General features: G+C 35.3%; 1 protein-coding gene across 1 annotated transcript; it reads left to right on the top strand.

Annotated features, from left to right (window-relative positions):
* The first annotated feature begins 7,629 nt into the window (after positions 1 to 7,629).
* LOC107590496 (potassium voltage-gated channel subfamily G member 1-like) lies at positions 7,630 to 14,349 on the top strand. The gene is made up of 2 exons (XM_016279249.1): positions 7,630 to 8,422; positions 13,532 to 14,349. Exons 1-2 carry the CDS (start codon positions 7,631 to 7,633, stop codon positions 14,309 to 14,311), a joined length of 1,572 nt encoding a protein of 523 aa, XP_016134735.1. The 5' UTR covers position 7,630; the 3' UTR covers positions 14,312 to 14,349.
* The last annotated feature ends 295 nt before the right edge of the window (positions 14,350 to 14,644 follow it).

Raw genomic sequence — 14,644 nt, 5'->3', positions numbered from 1 at the left:
GGCTGTCACATTATGATTATTCTTGCCTTTCAACAGTCACCAAATCTAGCAATGTACATAAGCGATGCCTGTAATCTTCCTGTGCTCCGCATACTAAATATTACATTACCAGACCGCTCTCTTATTCTGCTCAAGTAGCTCAGTCATCTAACAAAATTGGGGTACAACTAGTTTTGTTCAAATGGCACTTTTCCTTGTGATGACTCGTGGTGTCTAGAGATCAAGCCTTGAAAATCGTGTTTGGAAAATATATATATTAGGGGCTGTCAAACGATTGATATTTTAATCAAATTAATTACACAATGTGGCAATGAATTAATCACAAATTAATCCAATTTTGCTGAGAAATTACCAACCCAAAAATAATTTCAAGTCATTATTGTGTTAGATGAGAAAAGCATCAAATAGACATTGCAAAAAGTAGCTTTAGAAATAAATATTTGGTTTGATTTGACACAAAATTTATTACACCAACTGTTAGGCTACAAAGGCCATGATTTATTTTTTTCAGGAGCTGCATCTAAATTGGTATTTAGATACATTTACTGACTGTTTATTGCAGTTCAGAGGTGGCATGAATGCATTTACACTGCAATTACAATTGCATGAATAACGGCTTGAGATTTAATGGGTTTTAAATGGGTATTAAAGGGATGGTTCACCCAAATATGAAAATTGTCATCATTTACTCGAATCTTTCTTTGTTCTTTGGAACATTAAAGAAGACAATTTGAGAAATGTCTCGGTTTTTTATTTTTCATACAATGGAGATCAATGGTAACCAAAACAATTTGGTTACAAACATTCTACAAAAGATATTTTATGTTCTGCAAAATAAAGAAAGTCATATAGGTTTGAAATGATTGTGATGGGTGAGTAATTTTTTGGGTGCACTATCCCTTTAGTGTTTGTTTGTTTATTGATTGATTGATTGATTGAAATATGAAATAATTTTTAATGAAATGATGCTTTAAATAAGAAACTAAAACTAAAAACAGGTGGCGGTAAATGTCTTAATGAGTAAGCCATTGAGTCATTCATTCATTCGATTCATTCAAACGGCCGATTCATTCAGGAATGAAGTAAATGGCTCTTTTTATGAATGGACCATTGAATCATTGGTTCACACGATTCATTCAAAATGTGGATTCATTCAGAAACGAATCACTGCTGTGTTGCTTGGAGATGCACAACAGTTCTGCTGTGGCTTTATATGTATTATTTTCGTAGAAAATTGAGCTAAAACAGACAATATTGTGTCTAAAATATAACACAATATATAACATATTAGGTTCTTATTTATTGAACTGTTGTATATAACTAATATCACATTTGCACTCGTTCTGTTTGGGACAAAAACTTGTGTGATACTGCGCTCGTTGCTCATGTGATATCGCTTAACTACATCATATGATATAAATAAGAGATGAAAACTCATTTTTGCCCCAAACTCTTGAATTTTAGAAGCACATAACTGCATTCTATAGGCTACATCAAGCTGTGAGTTGTTGCCCTGCATCATGTTCTTCACCAATCAACTGTATGAAATGTAAGATTACCAAAGTGACCTAAATGGATTGTTTTTCTATAGCTTCTATAGCGAATTAATTAAATTAATGTGTTAAATCGAAAGCTCTAATAAATATGTTTTACGGATGAATGAAAAATACAGGTTTGGAAAGATGTGAAGGTGAGGAAATGACAAAATGTTCATTTTGGGAAGAAGTGTTCTTTGAAAGCAGAGGGTTCAGATCCTGAGCGCTCGGTTTTCTTCATGATGGAGGTTAGTGCTGTTAGGTTTGGAAAGTGTGCTCAGCATGTTACTGCCAGAATCACAGTCCTGTGACTCAGAGGCAATCTGGAGAAAAAGCCCTGGAGCAAAGCTGTGATCTCGCTGCGTCAGAGAGAAATATACGCTTGAAACTCACTGTTACCAACGCTGCGGTTCAAATGTTCGCTCTGCTCCTCGATTTTTCTCGCACACTCTTGCATTCTGTCCATCCACACTGTAGTTCCTTAAAAGGAATAGTTCACCAAAAAGGAAACTGTCATTGTTTACTCATTCTCTTGTTCTTCCAAACCCTCTGGCTTTCTTTCTTCTGTGGATGAGAAATCTTGAATAATGTATTGGGAAAAACAATGTGAACAATGAATGTGTGTGTGTATACATATATACTGTATATATATTTTATTAATGTTATTTTTTAGTAATTATGCTATTAATTATATACTACTTCTGTTGTGAATGAGAATTTTTTTTACATTTTTAAATGTTAAACATTTAAAATACCTAAAGTTGAATTAAGGTAGCAACAGGATCCAGAATTGCAATTTGAATGCATAGAGCTAGAATTAAAATTAACTGAAATTTGTAGAAATTCACATAACACATTTTTTTTTTTTACTACAAAAGCAAAGTTTTGTTTTTGGCTTAAAGTTTGACAGTTTAAAAAATAATTTATGCAATTTAAAAAAATGTAACTGAAAAATGTAAATTACTCAAATTAATTTAGGTAATTTAAATTTAAGTAGAAGTTGCAATGTTTTATAGACCTTACGGACAGACAGACAGACAGACAGACTTATTCTCCTGTCACTCAGCCTTCCTTAAACACATACATAAATTGATATATAAAGATTAATAGATAGAAAGAAGGAAAGACTTATATGAATTAATTCTATTATTAATGCATTTTTGGAACATGTCATTTCCTAGAACGCATTACTTTTGAATTGCAATTCAGTAGATTCTTGTCATTCTAACTCAAATTCCTGTTAGGTGTGGCCATTTCAATATTTAAAAAAATTATAATAAATCACACAGCAATTCTTCAGTTCTGAATTTTGCACAACCCTTTTTTATTATTTTAATTATTTGCTGCTAATATATTGGAGACAATATGCTGGGGGCAGTCGTGGCCTAATGGTTGGAGAGTTTTTTGAATTTGTTTGATTGGATTTTGTTGATCCCTGCCTTTCACCTTCCTCTTATCAACTTATTCTCATGTCACTCTTTCTTTGACACTCAACCCGTCTTAAGATAAAGGCCAGCCTGTGCGGAAGATAAAGGCAGCCCACCGTAGTTGGCGCACGCTTAATTTGACAGGTCGGAAACAAAAGGCCAAGCGTAATCATTATGTGGTGGTGACTGACAGTGCAGGTGCTTAATAAGCATGCAGTGACGCACACGCTTCCTGATTTTAGCAACCCAAAGACTCCCATCTTGGCCCCTGATTGGTGCCTGAACACACAGGGCCACAGACACTAATTTGTGACTTGTGAACCCATTACAGCTTAATCATGGTAATTGATTTAATTAGTTTGGACACTGGCCATGGAGGATATAAAGCATCTGGAAGCAGCGTTTTGCACCATTTGGAATTGAAATGACAATGACTTTAAAATTCCAATTCCACGTTTGTTTTTAGTTATTATGTTATTAATTATACTGCTTCTGTGTTGCTTTTATGGCAGGGTTGTGCGCCATTCAGAATTAAAATAAATTAACTTTTTAACTTCATTTAAAATATGAATGAATTATATTATTAATTTAATGTATTATATATTAAGTGAACTTAAAATGTAATATTAGATAATGAAATATACTATATAATTTGAATTTATAGTACTATATAATTAATATAATTTGAATTTTAATGTAACGTAGAATGACATGTTTGTAAACTATTGTTTGAAAAACGTTTGAACAGATTAATTTAATATATAAAATATTGTATATATTTTTGTTAATAATTGTGTCATTTTATACATGACATGTTTAATTAAATTGTGTTTATTGTTATAGTTAACCATAAAAAATTAATTACTTGAAATAAAATGTTAATTCAAATTTTAATCTTTTAAAAATAATAATAATAAAATATTTTTTTTATTTCAGCTAGTTGCAAAGGCAGCATTTCTCATTTTATAATAATATTAACTAAAATAAAAAAAATTAATATAAATGAAAAACAAAATGTAGACATTTAGAAAAAAAAACTGATTTAAAATATTAATAAATATGATAATAGTGCCTCAATGAGAATAAAATAACACTGAAAAAGGGTGAAAAAACATTTAATTTACTAGAATGCATTACCTGTGTTGATTTTCTTTGACATAAACTAATTCCTCTTCCTCTTATTCAAGTTTAACTTCCTGTGGGAAATGGCCAATTCAATTCAATTTCCCAAAGTGAAAAGGTGGTAATAAATTCTGCCTATAGCCTTGTCTGGGAGGTGAATGTCTTCACTGGTGAGATGTCGAGCCAGAGCATTTCGTTTGATCATCTAGACTGTGGTTCGCACTGCGGCATTGCAAGAAAGGTGTCTAAGGATCAAAATACTCCACTTGTTGAGTTTGAAAAAGAGGTGTTGGAAGCACTCGAGTTATTCATTTTCACACTCTTACTTGGATGGGAAGGCTTCCTGTCGCGGGCTATCGCAGGCTAGGTAGTTGCGTGCCAAGATATTCTGTTCACTTGTTTCGCAAGGGTTCATTCGTTGGCAGGTCCCACGCAACAAGTCCCAACATAAAGCATCTTATCTGAAGGTCCCAGATGCTCCTAAAAACAGCAGATGAAAGGGATGCAGATAAGGCCCTGTGGGGTGAAAACCAAGAAATGCTAATTATTGGTCAAATATTTGAAGGTAGAAGTATGAAATAGCATCAGTTTTGGGAAAAATCCTAATCTTACCAACAGTCCCCGTTGAAAAAAACAGCATATACTCTTAAAAATAAAGGTGCTTCACGATGCCATAGAAGAACCTTTTTGTCTAAATGGTTCCATAAAGAACCTTTAACATCTGAAGAACCTTTCTGTTTCACAAAAGTTTCTTTGTGGCAAAAGAAGGTTCTTCAGATTACAAAAAGGTAAGAAAGAGATGGTTCTTTAAAGAACCTTTGACTGAATGGTTCTTTGTGGAACCAAAAATGGTTCTTCTATGGCATCGCTTGAAGAACCTTTTGAAGCACCTTTATTTTTAAGAGTGTATGCTGGTTTAAGCTGGTCCGGAGCAGGAGCTCATAACCAGCCCAAGACCATCTTAAACCAGCTGCCATGCTTCAAAACATACCTAACCGGCATATGCTGTTTTTTTCAACAGGAGTGTCTCTCATTTTTAACAGTGCGTGCATTTGAGACTACTGCACTCTACTAGACCTAAATCACGGAGTCTTCCCCAAAAAGTTGACAGCAGGATTATTGATCAGTGAACCCGGGAGGTTTGTGTCCATTAGAAAGTACTTTGTAGTGCATTACAGAGGAAGAGGGGCCCGCGTGATGTCATCAGCCAGCCGAACCTCTTATTATAAAAGCATCCGCTTTGTCTCTACCTCTTCTGGACAGGGTTTTCATTTTAGTGACTGTGTTCATTCATCTATTTGAATGTTTTATTGTTTGTCCTAAAATGTTTTGGTTGTTATAATGTGCCACAAACTTTTTATCACAGCGAGTTTTAAGTTTAATGGAATATTCTGTGTTCAGTACAAGTTACAGTAAGATTAATCTGCAGCACTTAATGTTCATCTTCCAAAACCACAATAAATATATTTAAACTTCTCTGTAACACTCCAAAGAGAAAGGAAAACTTGAAATCGCATCATATGACCCCTTTAAGAAAAGACTGAGGCAACTACAATGGAAGTGAATGGCGCCAAACACTCACTGTTCCAATAGTACAGCCACAAAATGTAACAGTATGTTAACATGATTAAAAATGCTTACTAACCATTTCTGTGAAGTGACTGTATATCCAGCTTTACAAATGCAATGCCTCAAACACTAAAACTGCTGTAAAAATGACAAGAACAAATTTACAGCTACAAGAATACACGACTTGTACCAGAAGAATGAATATAAGTGCTTTTAAAAAATTATAATCTTCACATTTCTACTTTTAAATCTCTTAAAAATCGGCCACATTCACTTCCTTTGTAAGTGCCTCACAGTAAACTCCATTTTCAGAGATGGATAGACGGATAAATTAATAGAAAGATTTGCATTTAGTTTGTATTTAATGTATATATTATCTTTTCTATAGAAATTTATTAAAATAATAATTCACTTCTATTGTAAGTGCATCACAACCTCCATTTTTATAGATAGATAAACAGACAGATTTGCATTTAGTTTGTATTTAATTGATCTATCTATCTGTCTGTCTGTCTGTCTGTCTATCTCTATCTATCAAATGCAATGCCTCAAACACTAAAACTGCTGTAAAAATGACAAGAACAAATTTACAGCTACAAGAATACACGACTTGTACCAGAAGAATGAATATAAGTGCTTTTAAAAAATTATAATCTTCACATTTCTACTTTTAAATCTCTTAAAAATCGGCCACATTCACTTCCTTTGTAAGTGCCTCACAGTAAACTCCATTTTCAGAGATGGATAGACGGATAAATTAATAGAAAGATTTGCATTTAGTTTGTATTTAATGTATATATTATCTTTTCTATAGAAATTTATTAAAATAATAATTCACTTCTATTGTAAGTGCATCACAACCTCCATTTTTATAGATAGATAAACAAACAGATTTGCATTTAGTTTGTATTTAATTGATCTATCTATCTGTCTGTCTGTCTGTCTATCTCTATCTATCTATCTGTCTGTCTGTCTGTCTATCTCTATCTATCTGTCTGTCTGTCTGTCTATCTCTATCTATCTGTCTGTCTGTCTGTCTATCTCTATCTATCTGTCTGTCTGTCTGTCTATCTCTATCTATCTGTCTGTCTGTCTGTCTATCTCTATCTGTCTGTCTGTCTCATCTATCTAGACTTTTTATATATACTTTTATTAAATTCATATTTATTAAATGAATAATCTAATGTATTAAATTATTATTTCTATTATAATTAGTAATTATATTATTTTATAGTTTTTAATTATGTTGTTAATTTATATATGTATTATATATAAATTAATTTTAAGACCAGGTTGGAAATTACACATTTTTTTAAGACCAGGGTGGAAAATTTCTTAATTTCCCAGAACTCATTGCCTGTTGAATATCTTTGAATTAATTGTTATTTTTTTCTTTTTTTTTTACAATGGATGAGTCATTTATTTATTTATTTTTTGTGGTATTCAACATTATGCCTCTGATTAAACTTAACTTGTATAAAACCTGACATATTCCTTTAAGAATGAATGACCAGGAAGTTGATGGTCACTCAGGTTTCTGTCAGAGTTTATAAAAGTGACATAAAATTGCACTAGCATCATCAATCGTAAAGGCCCGTTCACACCAAAATAATCATTCTAATGCTGTGAAAACAGGGAAGTTCACACCACATCTATAAAGATAATGACAGAGGAGCAATATCGCTGGAATCACTTTTAGAACTATTTTTTTTAGCCGATGAAACACTGACAGCCAATCAGAATCCACCCAATTTTAACGAGCTCAAGCATTTAAAGCGTCAGACTGTGCACGCTTAAATAAACAGAATGTGATTCTCTGTTGGTGTGGATGTTAATATAGTTATCATTATCAGTCAAGCCTTAATATGTCGATCACTAATCTGCCATCTCTCTCTCGTTGAGCAGGTCACTCTTTGAGAGGAAGCGCTGGGCTACAGGCATGTGACAGCTGCTGAGGTGGAGGTGGCCAGGTGAAAGATGACTTTACTGGCAGGCGATGGTTCGGATTATGACTACAGTGCTTTAAGTTGCACCTCGGACACCTCTCTGAACGCGCCGCCCATCCAGGAACAAGAGGCCCTCAAGGGTGTTTATTACAAACGGGCGCAACAACTGCCTCCGACCGACCCCAACCTCACCGATGCGCTCCATCCCGACAACAACAGTAACCTGCCTTCCTGCGGTCAGCGGCTGCACGTCATCATTAACGTGGGAGGCCTGCGGTACCAGCTTCCCTGGACCACGCTGGAGGACTTCCCCCTCTCACGTCTGGGCCAGTTGCGTCTGTGCAGCAGCTTCGACGAGATCATGCGGGTGTGCGACGACTACGACGTGGTCCACAACGAGTTCTTCTTCGACCGCAGTCCCTGCGCCTTCCAGACCATCCTCACCTTCCTGCGTGCTGGGAAGCTACGCTCTCTGCGCGAGATGTGCGCCCTGTCCTTCCAAGAAGAGCTGCTCTACTGGGGCGTCCCGGAGGAGAGCTTGGAATGGTGCTGTCGGCGACGCCTCCTGCAGCGCGTGGAGGAGTGCAACGAGTTAGAGCGTGTGGCGGAGGAGGATGAGGACGACGAGGATGACAGCGAAAGCAGTTTGGCCAGGGAGTCTCGTCACAGCCGCTGGATGGGAAAGCTAAGAGACATGGTGGAGAAACCTCACTCCGGCCTGCCGGGGAAGATCTTCGCCTGCCTGTCGGTCCTGTTCGTCACGATAACAGCCATCAACCTGTCCATAAGCACCATGCCTGCCATGAGGGAGGAGGAGGAGACGGTAAGTGTCAGTTTGTCCGGCGATCCACTACAGTTCAAACGTTTGAGACTTTTTGGAAAGAAATGAAACTTTTATTTAGCAAGGAGGCATTACATTGATGATGATGAATTGACATTTGTAATGTTACAAAATACTTTTATTTCAAATAGATGTTGTTCTTTTGAAATTTCTATAAAATGTACCATGGTTTCCACAAAAATTTAAATGTTTTCAACACTGATAATAAAACATGTTTCTTGAGCAGCAAATCAGCATATTAGAATGATTTCTGAAGGATCATGTGACACTGAAGACTGGAGTCATGATGCTGAAAATTCAGCTTTGCATCACAGAAATAAATTACATTTTACAAAATTTTTAAATAAAAATCAGCTCTTTTAAATTGAAATAATATTTCACAATTGTACTGTTTTTACTGTAATTTTGGTGAAATAAATGCAGCCTTTGTGAGCATAAAATAATTTTTAAAAATGTTACCTACCCCAAACATTTTAAATGGTAGTGCAAATCAGATTTGCATGAAATGTATTTAAAAATAAATAAATAAATAAAAGCTAGGGATATTAAATTCAGATTCTGGCCAACACAGACAATCACTTTTTTGTTTGTTTGTTTTTGCTGATAACTGATAAATGGCTGATATTTAAATTTCTAAATTAAATTTTTAATACATTTCTATGCTTTTTTTATCGAAATAAGTGGGGAAAAAATAAAACCCTATAAACTTAGTGTTTAACATTTTAAATGTTGCAAGTGAATTTTGACATCACAACACTTTAATGTACAGTAAGAAAAAAATGATAATTATTTTGAGATTTACTACAGCTTACATTTAATAGTGCTATTAAATTATTCATTTTTATACATTTTAATTAAGCAAATTGAAATGTACAAATAGGGGAAATGAGCATGTGCAATTAAATATCTAATAAAGACTAATATTGATTATTTAAAAAATCACTAATACTTCCCAGTAACCAGTATGGTATAGATATGCCATGCATCCTTAAAAATATGTGTAGTTTACTCACATAAAGCAATATATACTATATAGCAGATCTCAACTGCCTGATTTATTTTGTTGCAAAATCGAACAATATTTTCACCCTGTTTTATATAAAGGATATATAAGTGTGTCCAACTTGATCTGCATACACTTTCACATGATAAATACTATAGAGCAAATCCCAACTGCTTGATTGCTTTAATCATGGCAAAATCTAGACTATATTAATGCCCAGCTCTAATCTGTTAAATGTGACTAAGGCATGAAGATATTATAAACATGAACATCCTGAATCTCTGTAAAGCGGAATACAAACTGTATTGTGAAAAGCACTATATATTTAAATAAATTTGTCTTGACTCGAGTTTAAACCACTCTAGCTTTGCTCCTGCAGACTAGTTGGAACCCAAACACGTGAACCAGCTAATCAAGGTCTTTAAGTTCACTTGACAATTACAGCCAGGTGTCTCAGAGCTCATCTCTGCAGGAAGAAAGATCTCAAGGAGTCAGATCGAGCACACTTACTGAAAATCATCAAGCTTCAAGACCCCTGTTCAGAATCGTTCTGCTCAACCAAAGCAAAGGCTTTGCTATACAGGAGAGGTCATCTTTTCCCAGAAATCATTTGTGGCAATTAAACCAGCTCCTCCTCTAATTGAATTAAGACACCCTTTGTCTCTTCTCACATCACTCACTGGAATAATTCAAATTGCCACCCCTGGTACAGAGAAAAACAGAGCCTAGAAAATTCAATTAAGCGTTAAACCAACATAGCACCGGCCAGACAGAGGCTCCTTCCATTTTCATGAATTATGTCCTTTGTGTTTGTCACTATTTATGGAAATCTACTGTAAGGAAAAAAGACAGTGTAGGATTTTCTTCCTCACATTTTATTGCTATCCAAAATAATGTTGCTAAATCTATTAGTAGTATTTACTTCATATAGCCTCCTTGGTGACATTAAGACAAGAGGTTTTCATTTAGTCTTCATACTAGTAATGATCTCAAGCGGGTTTATCAGTTCTGGTGGTTTGTATGTCTGGCACAGGGTTCATTTTTAAGGACCCAGGATGCAACGATGCAGGTAAGATGTTCTAACATTTTATCATTTTATTTTTAGCATTGAAGCATCAAGCGTGCAAACAATATTTATACAATGGGGTTTCATTTTCAATGCACTTAGTCAGTGGCACTATTTTCACAGTTGAGCTGAATACATTTTCTGTAGCGCAATCAACACATTTTTCTTACTTTGTTGTTGTTAGTCTTCAAGGTGCAATCCTAGGATTTAATGAGAATGAAAAAGACACAGGAAGAAGCGAGGTGAGACCAGGTGAAATAGTAATAATATGCAGCAAAGTTCTGAAAACAAATCAAGGAAGAATGTGTTTTCATGAGTCCCCGGCTTCCTCTAGTGGAATACTAGCAATATTACAACTGAGAACGAGACACCGGCCGGGGTCAGAGGATGATGGTGATTTTTTCCCAATACTGCAGAACACAAAAGAAGATATTAGAAGATTTTTGATGATTGTAAGATGTTGTAGGCTTATGTTTTAGCTGTGCCTACAGTGAAAGTTATTGGGCTCCAAAGGTTTCAAGAGGATGCTATGCAAGATATAAGATTATTCAAAAACAATGAACAGTGTGAAATGCTCTCTAAACCTTTAAAAAAAAAAATTTCCCCCCTTGCATCCATCAAGTTCCATTTTCATGAATTATGTCCTTTGTGTTTGTCACATGTCCACATAATACACTAATCAAATGATAATTCACTGGATTAACACTGTATGTGCTTAACACATTTATTAGACCACCTGTCATAATAAAGAGAAAACACAAATATTTTAGGAAGATGTCCAAAAGCTTGTTTAAAACTAAAAATGTCCTTGTCATTTATTAGGCCAAAGACAAACTGAAACAACGAAATATTCTTTATTCACACATAATAACCTTAATATTTTAATATGATTTCAAACTTGATTTAAAATGCTGTAACAAATGAGTAACAAATAAACACAATGATGAATTTAATTACGCTTATTGTCTAGTGTCAAACACTTTTATTGTCACTAAATGCAACCAAATTTAGCACAGAAACAATCAAATATATTATAATAAAATAAGGGAATAAAATTTCATTAAACATGATTGCATTAAGATTTTAATGTTTCTGAAAAAAAAAACTCTAATGCTCACCAAGGCAGCGTGTGAAAACAGTAATATTGTGAACTAACTGTTTTCTATGATGAGTAACAAATAAACACAATGATGAATTTAATTACGCTTATTGTCTAGTGTCAAACACTTTTATTGTCACTAAATGCAACCAAATTTAGCACAGAAACAATCAAATATATTATAATAAAATAAGGGAATAAAATTTCATTAAACATGATTGCATTAAGATTTTAATGTTTCTGAAAAAAACCCTCTAATGCTCGCCAAGGCAGCGTGTGAAAACAGTAATATTGTGAACTAACTGTTTTCTATTTGAATATATTTTAGCATGTAATTTATTCCTGTGATCAAAGCTGAATTTTCAGCATCATGACTCCAGTCTTCAGTGTCACATGATCCTTCAGAAATCATTCTAATATGCTGATTTACTGCTCAAGAAACATTTCATAATATTATCAATATTGAAAACACTTGTGGTGCTTCATGTTTTTTTTTCAGGACTCTTTGATGGAAATTCAGAATAGCAGCATTTATTCAAAATAGGAATCTTTTGTACCATTATAAATGTCTTTACTGTTACTTTTGATCAGTTTAATGTGTCCTTGCTGAATAAAAGTATTAATTAAAAAAATTTCCCCCCTTGCATCCATCAAGTTCCATTTTCATGAATTATGTCCTTTGTGTTTGTCACATGTCCACATAATACACTAATCAAATGATAATTCACTGGATTAACACTGTATGTGCTTAACACATTTATTAGACCACCTGTCATAATAAAGAGAAAACACAAATATTTTAGGAAGATGTCCAAAAGCTTGTTTAAAACTAAAAATGTCCTTGTCATTTATTAGGCCAAAGACAAACTGAAACAACGAAATATTCTTTATTCACACATAATAACCTTAATATTTTAATATGATTTCAAACTTGATTTAAAATGCTGTAACAAATGAGTAACAAATAAACACAATGATGAATTTAATTACGCTTATTGTCTAGTGTCAAACACTTTTATTGTCACTAAATGCAACCAAATTTAGCACAGAAACAATCAAATATATTATAATAAAATAAGGGAATAAAATTTCATTAAACATGATTGCATTAAGATTTTAATGTTTCTGAAAAAAACCCTCTAATGCTCGCCAAGGCAGCGTGTGAAAACAGTAATATTGTGAACTAACTGTTTTCTATTTGAATATATTTTAGCATGTAATTTATTCCTGTGATCAAAGCTGAATTTTCAGCATCATGACTCCAGTCTTCAGTGTCACATGATCCTTCAGAAATCATTCTAATATGCTGATTTGCTGCTCAAGAAACATTTCATAATATTATCAATATTGAAAACACTTGTGGTTCCAAAATAGGAATCTTTTGTACCATTATAAATGTCTTTACTGTTACTTTTGATCAGTTTAATGTGTCCTTGCTGAATAAAAGTATTAATTTCTTTAAAAAAAAAATTCTTACAGACTCTAAACTTTCAAATGGTAGTTTATATATAAAGAACCTAGTTTAATAACCTATGCTCATAATCCCAAGTTATTTAACTTTCCATTTGTCTGGTTCAGGGCAAATGCTCTCAGATTGCTGATTTACTGCTCAAGAAACATTTCATAATATTATCAATATTGAAAACACTTGTGGTGCTTCATGTTTTTTTTTCAGGACTCTTTGATGGAAATTCAGAATAGCAGCATTTATTCAAAATAGGAATCTTTTGTACCATTATAAATGTCTTTACTGTTACTTTTGATCAGTTTAATGTGTCCTTGCTGAATAAAAGTATTAATTTCTTTAAAAAAAAATTCTTACAGACTCTAAACTTTCAAATGGTAGTTTATATATAAAGAACCTAGTTTAATAACCTATGCTCATAATCCCAAGTTATTTAACTTTCCATTTGTCTGTTTCAGGGCAAATGCTCTCAGATGTGCTACAACATCTTCATAGTGGAGTCGGTGTGTGTGGCCTGGTTCTCGCTGGAGTTCACGCTGCGCTTCATCCAAGACCGCAGCAAGCTGGCCTTCCTCCGGCGGCCGCTCAACCTGATCGACATCATAGCCATCCTGCCCTACTACATCACGCTGGTGGTGGACAGCACCTCCACGGGCGAGAAGCGCTTGGGCTCGGGCAGCAGCTATCTGGACAAAGTGGGCCTGGTGCTGCGCGTGCTGCGGGCGTTACGCATCCTCTATGTGATGCGGCTGGCGCGCCACTCGCTCGGACTCCAGACGCTCGGGCTGACGGCGCGCCGGTGCACGCGGGAGTTCGGCTTGCTCCTCCTCTTCCTCTGCGTGGCCATAGCTCTCTTCTCCCCGCTCCTCTACCTGATCGAAAACGAGGCCGGGGCCACGCGAGAGTTCAGTAGCATTCCTGCAACGTACTGGTGGGCCGTGATCACCATGACCACGGTGGGTTATGGCGACATGGTGCCGCGCAGCATCCCCGGACAGGTGGTGGCGCTCAGCAGCATCCTCAGCGGGATCCTGCTCATGGCGTTCCCCGTCACCTCCATCTTCCACACGTTCTCGCGCTCCTACGTGGAGCTCAAGCAGGAGCAGCAGCGGCTGCTGCAACGCAGGACTCACTTTCTGCTGCGCAGCCGCATCGCCGGTCTGGGCAGCAACTTGTCACTGGAGAGCAACATGCTTTTTCCTAGCGTCTCGTCTGATCACAGAAACCCAGAGGAATAGGAGTACAAAAAAAGTGGAGGGTGCTAATGGATGCGGAATATAAAGCAGCTGTTTTGATATCTTGAATGTCGTTTTACATATTGTCCATCAACAATCCATTAAAGGGATAGATTCAAAAAAATTCAAAAATGAAAATTCTGTCATCATTTACTCACCCTCATGTCCTTCCAAACCCCTACGAATCTGGTTAAAGGGCTTCCCAAAAGTGAATGAAAATTCTGTCATCATTTTCTCAACCTCAAGTTCTTCCAAACCTGTATGAGTTTCTTTCTTCTATTGAATGTAAAAAGAGATTTTGAAGAATGTAGGTAACAGTTGCTGGTCCCCATTGAC

This window comes from Sinocyclocheilus grahami, unplaced genomic scaffold, assembly GCF_001515645.1.
Source record: "Sinocyclocheilus grahami isolate Dianchi unplaced genomic scaffold, SAMN03320097.WGS_v1.1 scaffold128.1, whole genome shotgun sequence".
Taxonomy (NCBI): Eukaryota; Metazoa; Chordata; class Actinopteri; order Cypriniformes; family Cyprinidae; genus Sinocyclocheilus; species Sinocyclocheilus grahami.
This window is presented reverse-complemented; position numbering and strand designations above follow the sequence as displayed.